The sequence below is a fragment of the Hyperolius riggenbachi genome, chromosome 2 (assembly GCF_040937935.1).
Source record: "Hyperolius riggenbachi isolate aHypRig1 chromosome 2, aHypRig1.pri, whole genome shotgun sequence".
Classification (NCBI taxonomy): domain Eukaryota; kingdom Metazoa; phylum Chordata; class Amphibia; order Anura; family Hyperoliidae; genus Hyperolius; species Hyperolius riggenbachi.
The window spans coordinates 491,120,774-491,132,809 of NC_090647.1; the positions used below are offsets into that span (position 1 = coordinate 491,120,774).

At 44.7% G+C, this 12,036-nt stretch overlaps 1 protein-coding gene across 9 annotated transcripts in view; it reads right to left on the reverse strand.

Annotated features, from left to right (window-relative positions):
- The window catches only part of DSCAM (DS cell adhesion molecule), a 635,668-nt gene that overhangs the window by 608,776 nt on the left and 14,856 nt on the right, over positions 1-12,036 (reverse strand). The window contains exon 1 of one of the 9 annotated variants that reach the window (XM_068270398.1): positions 5,326-6,055. The exons of the other annotated variants lie outside the window; for them this stretch is intronic. Coding sequence (XP_068126499.1) covers positions 5,326-5,368 — 43 coding nt within the window. The 5' untranslated portion in view covers positions 5,369-6,055. Of the gene's footprint in view, positions 1-5,325; positions 6,056-12,036 lie in introns of those variants that run through there. 9 annotated transcript variants of the gene reach the window in all.

Sequence of the window (12,036 nt, forward strand, 5' to 3'; positions counted from 1 at the left end):
CCATTCACCAATTAGTGGTGCAAAAGATAGTGCCAGAAATGTGCACAGGAGCAAGCCCAATCCTGCACAGCACTGCTTCTGCTACAAGACGTATATCTACTGATTTGTGGCTTAAATGAAGTCACAGAGGATGTAGATATACTGACTTGTGGATAAAGTGGTTAAACAGCAATAAATCACCCATGTGCATAAAAAATAGGATGCAGCGATTCAACAGTGGTATTCATGCTGAACAGGAATTTATGACAAAAACATGTAAAAAAAACTTCAGAGTCTCTTTAATGGGCCATACATACTCGTTTTGTTTTCAACTGTTTTATGCAGAGAGAAGTTTTGCAAAAAATAGTTTTTAAAGACTGAAAGGGAAAATACCTGCTACTCCAGATCCTGCATTCTCCTTTCCTCATCAGTGACCTGCAGATGCCTACTCATTCCCCTCCCCCTACAAAATCCAGCCAATAGTGTACGGGTGGCTCTGATGGATGTTTAAAAAAAGAAATTAAAACATCCTTCAGAAGCAGTCTGCAATTTATGATAACATTTTGCTAGAAAGATCTGAACTTAAAACTCGTGTTGTGATGACCGGTACACAAGGCTTTTCTAAACACACTGGGGAGAGCGTGGGAAGGGTTAAATGCTTACACAGAGTGCAAGTGTAGTAGCAATACTGACCACATATAGTGAAAGGAATCCAAGCAGCTTTTTTACTGCAGTTTCTCGTGGTTTCGAATACTGTAGCTGTAGGAGTTCCCATCCCCTCCCCTCCATCTGCCCTTTTTATCCAGGGAAAGTTGTGAATGTAATCAAGTGTAACTTCACTAAGCTGTTTGAAGTACAGTGTTCTACCCACCCTGCTGATGAAAGCTTTTGTTTGCTCATTGCTACTACTTATTATGGCAGTCCTTATCTGCCTGATCTTTCTGTAGACAGTAGGCCACCACAGAAGTAGAAAAATAAAACCCTCTGACAAACATTTATATGTAAATGAATGGATTTTTTTTAGTAAAGAGCCACAGTGTTAGCATCCATTTTTAATGTGCTATTGAGATTCCCTGGGTGCTAAAAATGATGCTCAGTTCACTTTACATTCCTTAATGGACACTTAAAGAGACAGTGAAGCGAAAAAAAAACTATAATATTATGATTTGTATGTGTAGCACAGCTAAGAAATAAAACATTAAGATCAGATACATCAGTGTAATTGTTTCCAGTAGTTCCAGTTGAGAAACTCCAGTTGTTTTCTCTATGCAAACAAGCCATTAAGCTCTCCGACTAAGTTAGTCGTGGAGAGGGCTGTTATCTGACTTTTATTATCTCAACTGTTCCTGGACTATTTACTTTTCCTCTGCTAGAGGAGAGGTCATTACTTCACAGACTGCTCTGAAAGACTCATTTTGAATGCTGAGTGTTGTGTAATCTGCACATATTAGAGAATGATGCAATGTTAGAAAAAACACTATATACCTGAAAATAAAAGTATGAGAATATTTTCTTTGCTGCTAATCTTCTAGTAATTATTCATAGTACACAACCAATTCACTATATCATATTTTTTTTTCGCTTCAGTGTCTCTTTAAGCCAGGAATTAATAATTCAGTTTTACTTTCCTGGGGCTTCTACTAGCCCCCTCCAGCTTCCCATGCCCTCGCAGTCATTCACGGAGCCTCCGGTCCCCCCGCAACCAGCTAGTCTGGTTTTCACTGACAGGCCTGGTCACGTGTATTTTTCTTCATGTTCCCATCCGCAATAGCGTCCTGCGCATGTGCATAACGCTATTGAGGATGGGAACATGAAGAAGGATACGCGTGGCCAGGCCTGTGCAGGTGCAGAAAGCCCACAGACTAAATGTCATCGAAAACGAAACTAGCTGGCGGTGAGGGACCGGAGGCTCCGTGAGTGAATGCGAGGGCACGGGACGGCTGCAGGGGCTGGTAGAAGCCCCAGGCAAGCAAAACTGACTTTTTTATTCCTGTCTTAAGTGTCCCTTTAAGCACAGGTGGATTCAGATGATCTGTTATAATGGGGAATGAAATCCCACTCTGCTGGCAGCAAGGCACTATAGGACCAAAGTAGGTGCCAGCAACCAGGTATTTTAAATATATTTGTTACACAAAAAAACAAGTACCAAATGTTGTGCATTGCTAAATAATGCAAATTTACTTTTAGGCCTTGTTCACATCATAAATCGCCAGAGCTCGCTCTTGTGTTTTTGTGTGCAACCTTTTTTAGCGCCTTCCGGCGCTAACCTGCACGCTAGCGATTTTAGGCTGGAGCTTTTCAAAGCACTTCTGATGACCGATTTGTTTTTTCACTTCCTGACGTCAGTTAGGAAGAGAACGCTTTGACCTGGAAAAGAATAAATACAATGTCTTTATTCATAAAAGCGCTCGGGAAATCGCTAAACAAAGCGCTTTTTCAAGCGCTTAGCGATTTCCCTATACCTTCCATTGAGCAAAAACGCTCAGAAAATGGTACAGGCAGCGCTTTGGTGAGCGGTAAGCAGTCGAAACGCGCAGATATGAACACTCTCACAAGGAATCATTGCACAAGCGCTTTTAAGGCGATTTTTAAAATCGCCAGCACTTAAAAAAAAACGAAAGCACCCTTAGTGTGAACAAGCCCTTATGTGCTTACAAAATAGGGTGATGAGAGGAATATGGAGAATGTTGTCACTATACTTTTGAAAGAGTGGCAGCTGCATGCCTGTAATATTAATATTTTGGCCATTCGGTCATAAATGATTACAGAGAAATCTTGAACCCCTGATTGGCATACTCATTTGGAAACTAGAGACTTGGAACAGGGTAAAGACTGAGGATCTGCTGGACTCATAGGCCAAGGTCTGTTAAATTGGGAGCGGTGTCCTCCATATTTTTCACTTTAGCTTTCCATCTCCAGCAACTCCTCTCTACATTTAGGGTGGTGTTGAAATCATTCTTGACTGCATTGCTGTCCATGCATCAACCGTAACACCTGCCCTGTTCTGGTCTGGCTTATAGGCGAGGAAATTGTATTTGGGAAACAGTCAAGGATCTGAGCGCCTGCGCTGGGGGCACAATCTGTCTTATTAATTATATCTCCAGTCGCCAAGGTGCCACTTGCTTGAGTATAGCTGTGACGTCCGTCCTATTTTCCTATAGCAGGCTCTGCTGCGAGGTACGTGACCTGACATGGGCTCTGCATCTCACAGTGGCGTGGTGACGGCCGTGCTTAGCCTCGGCCAATCAGAGGCCTGTTTATTAGCAGGTTTAAAGGACAGATTATTAAAATGAAGGATGATCCATGAGGAAGACTGTCAAAACTGGACTCCTAACTATGCTATGCAACTGCTGGTAATGTGTGTAGCTAAAAATATGACCACATATTTAAATCCAGATTAAAATATTAACATATGTTTAATCTGGAAAAAAAACCAAATCCCTGTTAGTGATTGTAAAAACATATACCTAAACCTCACACATACTCCTGTTGTGGCCACTCCCATAACTGCATAAAAAAAAAATGTACCCAACCAAAGAAAACCTCAAGTAATTAATTTGCTTATCTGACACTGACCTACTGATAAACCTGTGCGAAAATGCATGTACATGTCAAAGGAAGGGATATTTTTAATTAAAATGAATAATTAAACAAAAAAGGCTATAATTTATTATATGCCAAACCATACCTGAAAAAAAAAAATCCCCCCTCCTCCCCCCCCAAAAAAAAAAAAAAAAAAACTGTAAAAAGAAAAAGAAAAAAAGGCATTTAAAACAATAGTCTGCAACAATTGCCGAAGAGTCATAGGCTATAAAAAAATATATTAACAAAAATTAAAGATAAATAATATTTGGTTTGAGTTTCAAAAATATTTAGCCAAAACACAACGGTTTGGGATTCCGCTAGCCCTTGCCTCCCATTCTCCAGGGCCCATCGCCTGCAATGCGTTATGGCGATTTCAGCAGCAGGTGACAGGTCTAAAAAAAGATCAGCAGACCTGCAGATTTAAATGGGGAGATGTCAGTATTCTTAACCCTTTCCACTGTCTGCCAGCGGAAGGGGGGGCGCGGGGGGTTAATTAACAGAGCTCCGCCCCCCCATCAATAAGGCTTTTGCCCATCATTGCTTTCAGTCAAGCAGTACATAGTTAGGACAGATGTGGATTCCCCAATTATAGCTGGGTTACAATTATTTCAGTCCAGGGAATAAAGCATCACACAACACTACATACCCACCCAGCCACCATTCTGCTGTATTTTCATCTCATCTCCCCCAAGAAGAAAAAAATTCATTACACAGGGCTATGTGTGTCAATACATAGCAGATATATAAAGAAGTATAGTTATATACACTCACACATAGGTACACACATTAAAAATGGTATGATAGACCTTGCTGTATTTTTTTTTTTTTTTTTTTTTTTCTTTAGGTAAAAAAAACAAAAAGTGCCCCCCTAGCAACAGTGCTGATCTTAAAATCCCTACATGATTTCTGCATTTCACCATGTTTAGGGGCGGGGGGATCTATCACCTGGTCATTCTATTCTGCAGACCCAAAAAAACCAGCATCCATTCAAAGCTACTAATAAAAACAAAAGTGAATTATATATATATACACATACTGTATATATACACACACACACACACACACACTGTACAACACTACAGAAGATTATGGCGTTTAAAAAAAAAAATTAACAACAACACGCGCGTTTCATATGTATACACGTATACACCCACAGACCTATAAGCACATGCAGCATACTGACACGTATGTGTGCATGTGTAAAAGTTTACGTTATAGAACAGTATGGTATGGCTTACTTAGCCATGTATGCATATAATTAATACTCCAACACACATGGCCCTATTACACCTAATTATGCAGTGGGTGTGAGCCCCCTTGTTTGCAGACACTGCACATACATACAGACACACGCACACACGTGTTGGCAGGTATGCACTGGTCACATGTAACCAGGCAGTCTCCACGCTGTGTCTTGGCTGCCACCCTGTCACCAGCGCGCAGAGAGCTCCCTGCAGCCAATGACAGGCGCTGCAATCACATGCACCAATATATCAGCGGGCGCAATCGCCTCAATGGCATCGTTTAATGACTGCACGTTAGCTCTGTGCCCAAATGGCAGTACGCCTCTGAGCCAGTATCAATGATTACAGAGCGCTTTCTCGGCTAGGCAATACAGTGCGGAGAGGGGGAGGAGGAAGGGGGGGGGGGGAATATTTTGTAGCATGCACATCAGCGGAGAGGTAATTAGCTGCTCTCTCCAGCAGCATCCTGTACCAATCAGCCAGGAGGAAGTAGGGGATGCAGGGCAAGGATGCTCACCATGTAGGATGCTTTGGAAGAAGAACGCAAGCAGTATCCACATGCTCCTGTCAGTCCTCCCAGCGTCAGACTCTGTCCTCCACTCTCCTTCCCCTTATTTGTCAAAACGCAAGGTTAAGAAAGGCAAACCGGCTCCAGCTCCCGTGTGTCTCCAGCTGTCCCTGCTGTGTAGGAAGAAGGTGGCTGATTATCCTTAAGCTCCCCCAAGCAATCAGTCTGTGGCTTTAGCTGCTGTCACAATCTCTCGCTGGCTTCCACAGTGAGACCAAGCCTGCACAGACAGGGAGGCGGGTGCTGCTTAGCCCAGGTGTGTTCAGATGCAGGGAGAGAGAAAACAGCAGTGGTGCTTTTTTTTTTTTTCTGCAGAGTCAAGTCCACAGGTGAAAAATCCTTAAATGCAGAGAGGCAACCATCCCCGCTTCTTGTTCCTGCTTCCTCCAAAGATAGCCTTGAGGGATAGATTGAAAAAAAAAATTAAAAAAGAAAAAAAAAAGAAAAAAGCCCCACGCGCATAACCTTCAACCACCAGATCCAGGCAGCAGGCAGACAGGCAAGCGCATCTTTCCTCTCCCTCAGCTTTAATCAGATTGATCCCTCTCCTAACCTCCTCTCCCTCTGAGCAGGAGCAGAGGAGAGCGTTAACCCTATCATGGGTCTCTGGCTGTCAGTGGCAGTGCTCAGCTTCCAGGGGACCCAGCATGTCCATGGCGGGGAGCACAGTGCCCAGAAGAGATCACTGCGTTGCCTGAAATTTCTGCAAAGCATCGACTGCGCTACGCCAGAAACCCAACTGGCAAAAGGTGTCGTTTCTTTTTCCTCCCGCTCCTGGTCCAGCCCCGCTCGCCTTTTTTTATTGGTGCGACGCCTGCAGTTTTTTTTTTTTTTATAATAGCTGACTGGGGGCAACAATGCAAAACGCCGACAGCTTCTCCTTTTTGTGAAACTGCGAACATAAAATAAAAAAAATCTCAAATGCATCCAATGCTAAAATAAAATTATACATTATGAAAAAAAGAAAAGAATATTAAATGAGATGAGGCAAGTTAAAATCTTAATAATCTGCTAAATATCCCTGATGCAATATATTTGCCCAAGTATACAATATTTTATTTTTCAATCATTTTTTTTTTTTTTTTTTTATGTTTCAGGTCAGGTGTTTATTTAATTTATTTTTAAAGCAGCCTAGTGCTGCATTATTAGAAACGTGTGTCGCAGCAAACATCTGATTGACTTTCATTTCCTGGGAATAAAATCATGGCAAAAAAAATCTCTGTAATAAAAATAAAGGAAAAAAGTAAACCTGGTAAAAATGTGTATATTATTAAGGCACGTACAATTTTGAACTCGATGATTTCTCATCCGTTAGCATAAACTAATAAGTAAAACATTTTCTAACATGAACATTTCCAATAACCCTGAAATGGAGTGAAATTGAACCAAAGTCAACAGGTTAATGTATTAACTAGCAGGTAGAGGCTTTGTAATGCCTTCCATGGCTAAGTAAAGATGCATGTTATTATGTCATGGCATATTATCGCTTTATTGTGAAAGCACCCACATATTTACAATGGCACCTACCGTAAGAAAAGTGGAGTATACATGGCTGTAGGTGATCAAACTGTGACGCACGTTGCGGCAGGAGACAGCCCTCTGCTGCAGACAGCGCCCGTCCCACCACTCAAATGGAGGTCAAGTGCTCCTACGCGTTTCGGAGGCCGCCTGCTTCGTCAGGTGACACCGCTCACACAACTAGATCAATTTTTACAGAGCTCCGTCTACATAAGCTCCTATGTTGTGGCTCGGGGGTAATGCCATCTTGCAGACATAAAAGATTATAGCATCTAATTGCCTAATCCCATTTAAACAAGGAAGATTACTCCCATTTTCATTCACAATAACAATGTAAAATCCACTTATAGAAAACTCATATAGAAAACATCAAATATATATATGTACACCAGGGGTGCCCACACATTTTCATCTCGCTAGCTACTTTAAAATTCGCCAAGTCCAGAAGATCTACCAAAGTTTCAAATGCTAAGCTTAGCGACCCCCCCCCCCCCCCTATAGGTTAGCCAGGTATGTGTGCCTGCAGTATAGGTTAGCCAGGTATGTGTGCCTGCAGTATAGGTTAGCCAGGTATGTGTGCCTGCAGTATAGGTTAGCCAGGTATGTGTGCCTGCAGTATAGGTTAGCCAGGTATGTGTGCCTGTAGTATAGGTTAGCCAGGTATGTGTGCCTGTAGTATAGGTTAGCCAGGTATGTGTGCCTGTAGTATAGGTTAGCCAGGTATGTGTGCCTGCAGTATAGGTTAGCCAGGTATGTGTGCCTGCCGTATAGGTTAGCCATTTATGTGTGCCTGCAGTATAGGTTAGCCAGGTATGTGTGCCTGCAGTATAGGTTAGCCAGGTATGTGTGCCTGCAGTATAGGTTAGCCAGGTATGTGTGCCTGCAGTAAAGGGTGGGCCAGGTATGTGTGCCTGCAGTATAGGTTAGCCAGGTATGTGTGCCTGCAGTATAGGATAGCCAGGTATGTGTGCCTGCAGTATAGGTTAGCCAGGTATATGTGCCTGCAGTATAGGTTAGCCAGGTTTATGTGCCTGCAGTATAGGTTAGCCAGGTATATGTGCCTGCAGTATAGGTTAGCCAGGTATGTGTGCCTGCAGTATAGGTTAGCCAGGTATGTGTGCCTGCAGTATAGGTTAGCCAGGTATGTGTGCCTGCAGTATAGGTTAGCCAGGTATGTGTGCCTGCAGTATAGGTTAGCCAGGTATGTGTGCCTGCAGTATAGGTTAGCCAGGTATGTGTGCCTGCAGTATAGGATAGCCAGGTATGTGTGCCTGCAGTATAGGTTAGCCAGGTATATGTGCCTGCAGTATAGGTTAGCCAGGTATATGTGCCTGCAGTATAGGTTAGCCAGGTATATGTGCCTGCAGTATTGGTTAGCCAGGTATATGTGCCTGCAGTATAGGTTAGCCAGGTATATGTGCCTGCAGTATAGGTTAGCCAGGTATATGTGCCTGCAGTATAGGTTAGCCAGGTATATGTGCCTGCAGTATAGGTTAGCCAGGTATATGTGCCTGCAGTATAGGTTAGCCAGGTATATGTGCCTGCAGTATAGGTTAGCCAGGTATATGTGCCTGCAGTATAGGTTAGCCAGGTATATGTGCCTGCAGTATAGGTTAGCCAGGTATATGTGCCTGCAGTATAGGTTAGCCAGGTATATGTGCCTGCAGTATAGGTTAGCCAGGTATATGTGCCTGCAGTATAGGATAGCCAGGTATGTGTGCCTGCAGTATAGGTTAGCCAGGTATATGTGCCTGCAGTATAGGTTAGCCAGGTATATGTGCCTGCAGTATAGGTTAGCCAGGTATATGTGCCTGCAGTATAGGTTAGCCAGGTATATGTGCCTGCAGTATAGGTTAGCCAGGTATATGTGCCTGCAGTATAGGTTAGCCAGGTATATGTGCCTGGCCTGCAATATAGGTTAGCTAAGTACATGTGCCTGCAGTATAGGAGGTAGTACCTCAATCCGGCGGCTGAGGGTCCAGGGCAGCATGCGAGTAACATGCCCTCCAGCGGCTGTGAGTCCAGGAGTGCTCTGGCGAGCTAAGTGGTGGCGGGCAGCGTGCTACGAGCGTGTCTAAAACATGCCTGGCGCCGCCCCCAGCCATGACATCGCAGCCGTGCCGCCTCTCTCCTTCCTCTCTCCTCGCCGCCTCTCTCCTCTCAGCATCCTTATTGGCCAGCGGCCGGCAGAAAAATGTAATGAGCCGCTTTCTACAGCTGCCAGCCTCAACATTTAATGTGACGTGGCCATGAGGCCGCAATCTACCGAGAAGGCGGTCGTGATCTACTGGTAGATCGCGATCGACCTATTGGGTAGCCCTGACCTACACAGTGGGATGCAAAAAAAATGTCAGTTAAATATATCGTATAGGGACACACACAGTGATATTTGAGAAGTGAAATGAAGTTTATTGGATTTACAGAAAGTGAACAATTGTTTAAATAATATTAGGCAGGTGCTTAAATTTGGGCATGGTTATTTTATTGATTCCAAAACCTTTAGAACTAATTATTGGAACTCAAATTAGCTTGGTAAGCTCAATTACCCCTGACCTACACACACAGGTGAATCCAATTATGAAAAAGAGTATTTAAGGGGGTCAATTGTAAGTTTCCCTCCTCTTTCTCTTAAGAGTAGCAACATAGGGGTCTCAAAACATCTCTCAAATGACTTGAAGACAAAGAATGTTCACCATCATGGTTTAGGGGAAGGATACAGAAAGCTGTCTCAGAGATTTCAGCTGTCTGTTTCCACAGTTAGGAAAATATTGAGGAAATGGAAGACCACAGGCTCAGTTCAAGTTAAGGCTCGAAGTGGCAGACCAAGAAAAATCTCGGCTAGACAGAAGCGACAAATGGTGAGAACAGTAAGAGTTAACCCACATACCAGCACCAAAGACCTACAACATCATCTTGCTGCGCATGGAGTCACTGTGCATTGTTCAACCATTCGGCACACTTTACACAAAGAGATGCTGTATGCGAGAGTGATGCAGATGAAGCTTTTTCTCCGCCCACAGCACAAACAGAGCCGCTTGAGGTATGCTAAAGCACATTTGGACAAGCCAGCTTCATTTTGGAATAAGGGGCTGTGGACTGATGAAACTAAAATCCAGTTATTTGAGCATAACAAGGGCCGTTATGCATAGAGGAAAATCAACACAGCATTCCAAGAAAAACACCTGCAACCTACAGTAAAATATGTTGGTGGTTCCATCATGTTGTGGGGCTGTGCGGCCAGTGCAGGGACTGGGAATCTTGTCAAAGTTGAGGGACGCATGGATTCCACTCAGTATTAGCAGATGCTGGAGACCAATGTCCAGGAATTAGTGACAAAGCTGAAGCTGCGCCGGAGCTGGATCTTTCAACAAGACAACGACCTTAAACACTGCTGAAAATCCACCAGGGGTCCCCAACCTTTTTAAGCCCGGGGCCCACTATCCCAACCAAACTTTTCTCTGCCCCCCCCCCAGGGGGGGGGGCGTGGTTAGTGGCGGTGGCAGCCCCCCTCTTTTCCCTGATTTTTTGAGTGTAGTATATAGGTAAGTAGGTATTGCCCCCAGTATAGGTAGCTAACACAGTTGCCCCTGTATAAGGACTATAGTTGCCTCAGTTTAGTTAGGTAGTATAGTTACCCCAGTATAGCAAGTATAGTTAGCCCAGTATAGCAAGTATAGTTAGCCCAGTATAGCAAGTATAGTTAGCCCAGTATAGCAAGTATAGTTAGCCCAGTATAGCAAGTACAGTTAGCCCAGTATAGCAAGTACAGTTAGCCCAGTGTAGCAAGTACAGTTAGTCCAGTACAGTTAGCCCAGTGTAGCCAGTAATTACCCCAGTATAGCTTCCCCAGTGTAGCTAGCAGAGGTGCCCCCCCCCCCCCGCCCCCCCGTGGCCGCCGCTCCTGTTACCTTATGAGCAGGCGTCCGCTTCCTTCCTTATATTCCTCCAGCCGAGGCTCTCCTCTTCGCAGCATGTCGTATTACAGCAGTGCTTTCTGCGCGGCTGCTGTAAGGAAGGGAAGGAGGCGAGGTAGCGGCTTCCTGTAGCGGCGATACGCATCACTGTTACCATGGGAACCGCTGTCCCGGCTCCCTTGGCTCCTTACAGCAACCGCGCAGGAAGCACTGCTGTAATACGACATGCTGCGAAGTGGAGAGCCACGGCTGGAGGAATATAAGGAAGGAAGCGGCCGCCCGCTCATAAGGTAACAGAAGCGGCGGCCGCGGGGGGAGAGGGAGAAGCCGCGGCCCCCCAGAAATCTGCCCAAGGACCCCCAGGGGGCCGCGGCCCCCAGGTTGGGGACCCATGCACTAAGGCACTCATGCAGAGGAACAAGTACAATGTTCTGGAATGGCCAACTCAGGCCCCAGACCTAAAGATAATTGAAAATCTGTGGTGTGAATTTAAGAGAGCTGTCCATGCTCAAAGGCCATCAAACCTGACTGAACTAGAGATGTTTTGTAAAGAGGAATGGTCCAAAATACCTTCAAGCAGAATCCAGACTCTCATTGGAACCTACAGGAAGCGTTTAGAGCAGAGTTCTCTAACCCTGTCCTCAAGGCCCACCAACAGTACATGTTTTACAGAAAACCACAAACATGCACAGGTGAGGTAATTAGTGTCTCAGCAGAGCTGACTAACTACCTCTGTAAATTTCCAAAAAACACGCGCTGTTGGTGAGCCTTGACCTTGAAGACAAGGTTGGGGAACACTGGTTTAGAGGCTGTATTTATGCAAAAGGAGGATCTACTAAATATTGATTTCATTTCTTTTTTGTGGTGCCCAAATTTATGCACCTGCCTAATTTTAACCACTTAAGCACCAGCGGTCTCTGCCCCCTTAAGGACCAGAGACCGATGGTACAAGAAACGTCCGAATCCTGATGGAATACCAACGAATCGCCACACATATCGGCTGCAATCGCAGTCACCGCCGCATGTCGGGATCCTGGGCCACCCACTCTGCCGTCTCTGTGATGGCAGAGTTCCTGTGAGTCGGTCAGGAGTCGCTTCCATTGGCTCCTGACCCTGTCTTTCAATGTAAGCCAATGGGAGCGGCTCACATTGATAGACAGGGTCAGGAGCCAATTAAATCGGCTCCTGGCCTGCTCACAGGGCTCTGCCTTCATAGAGACTGCAGAGC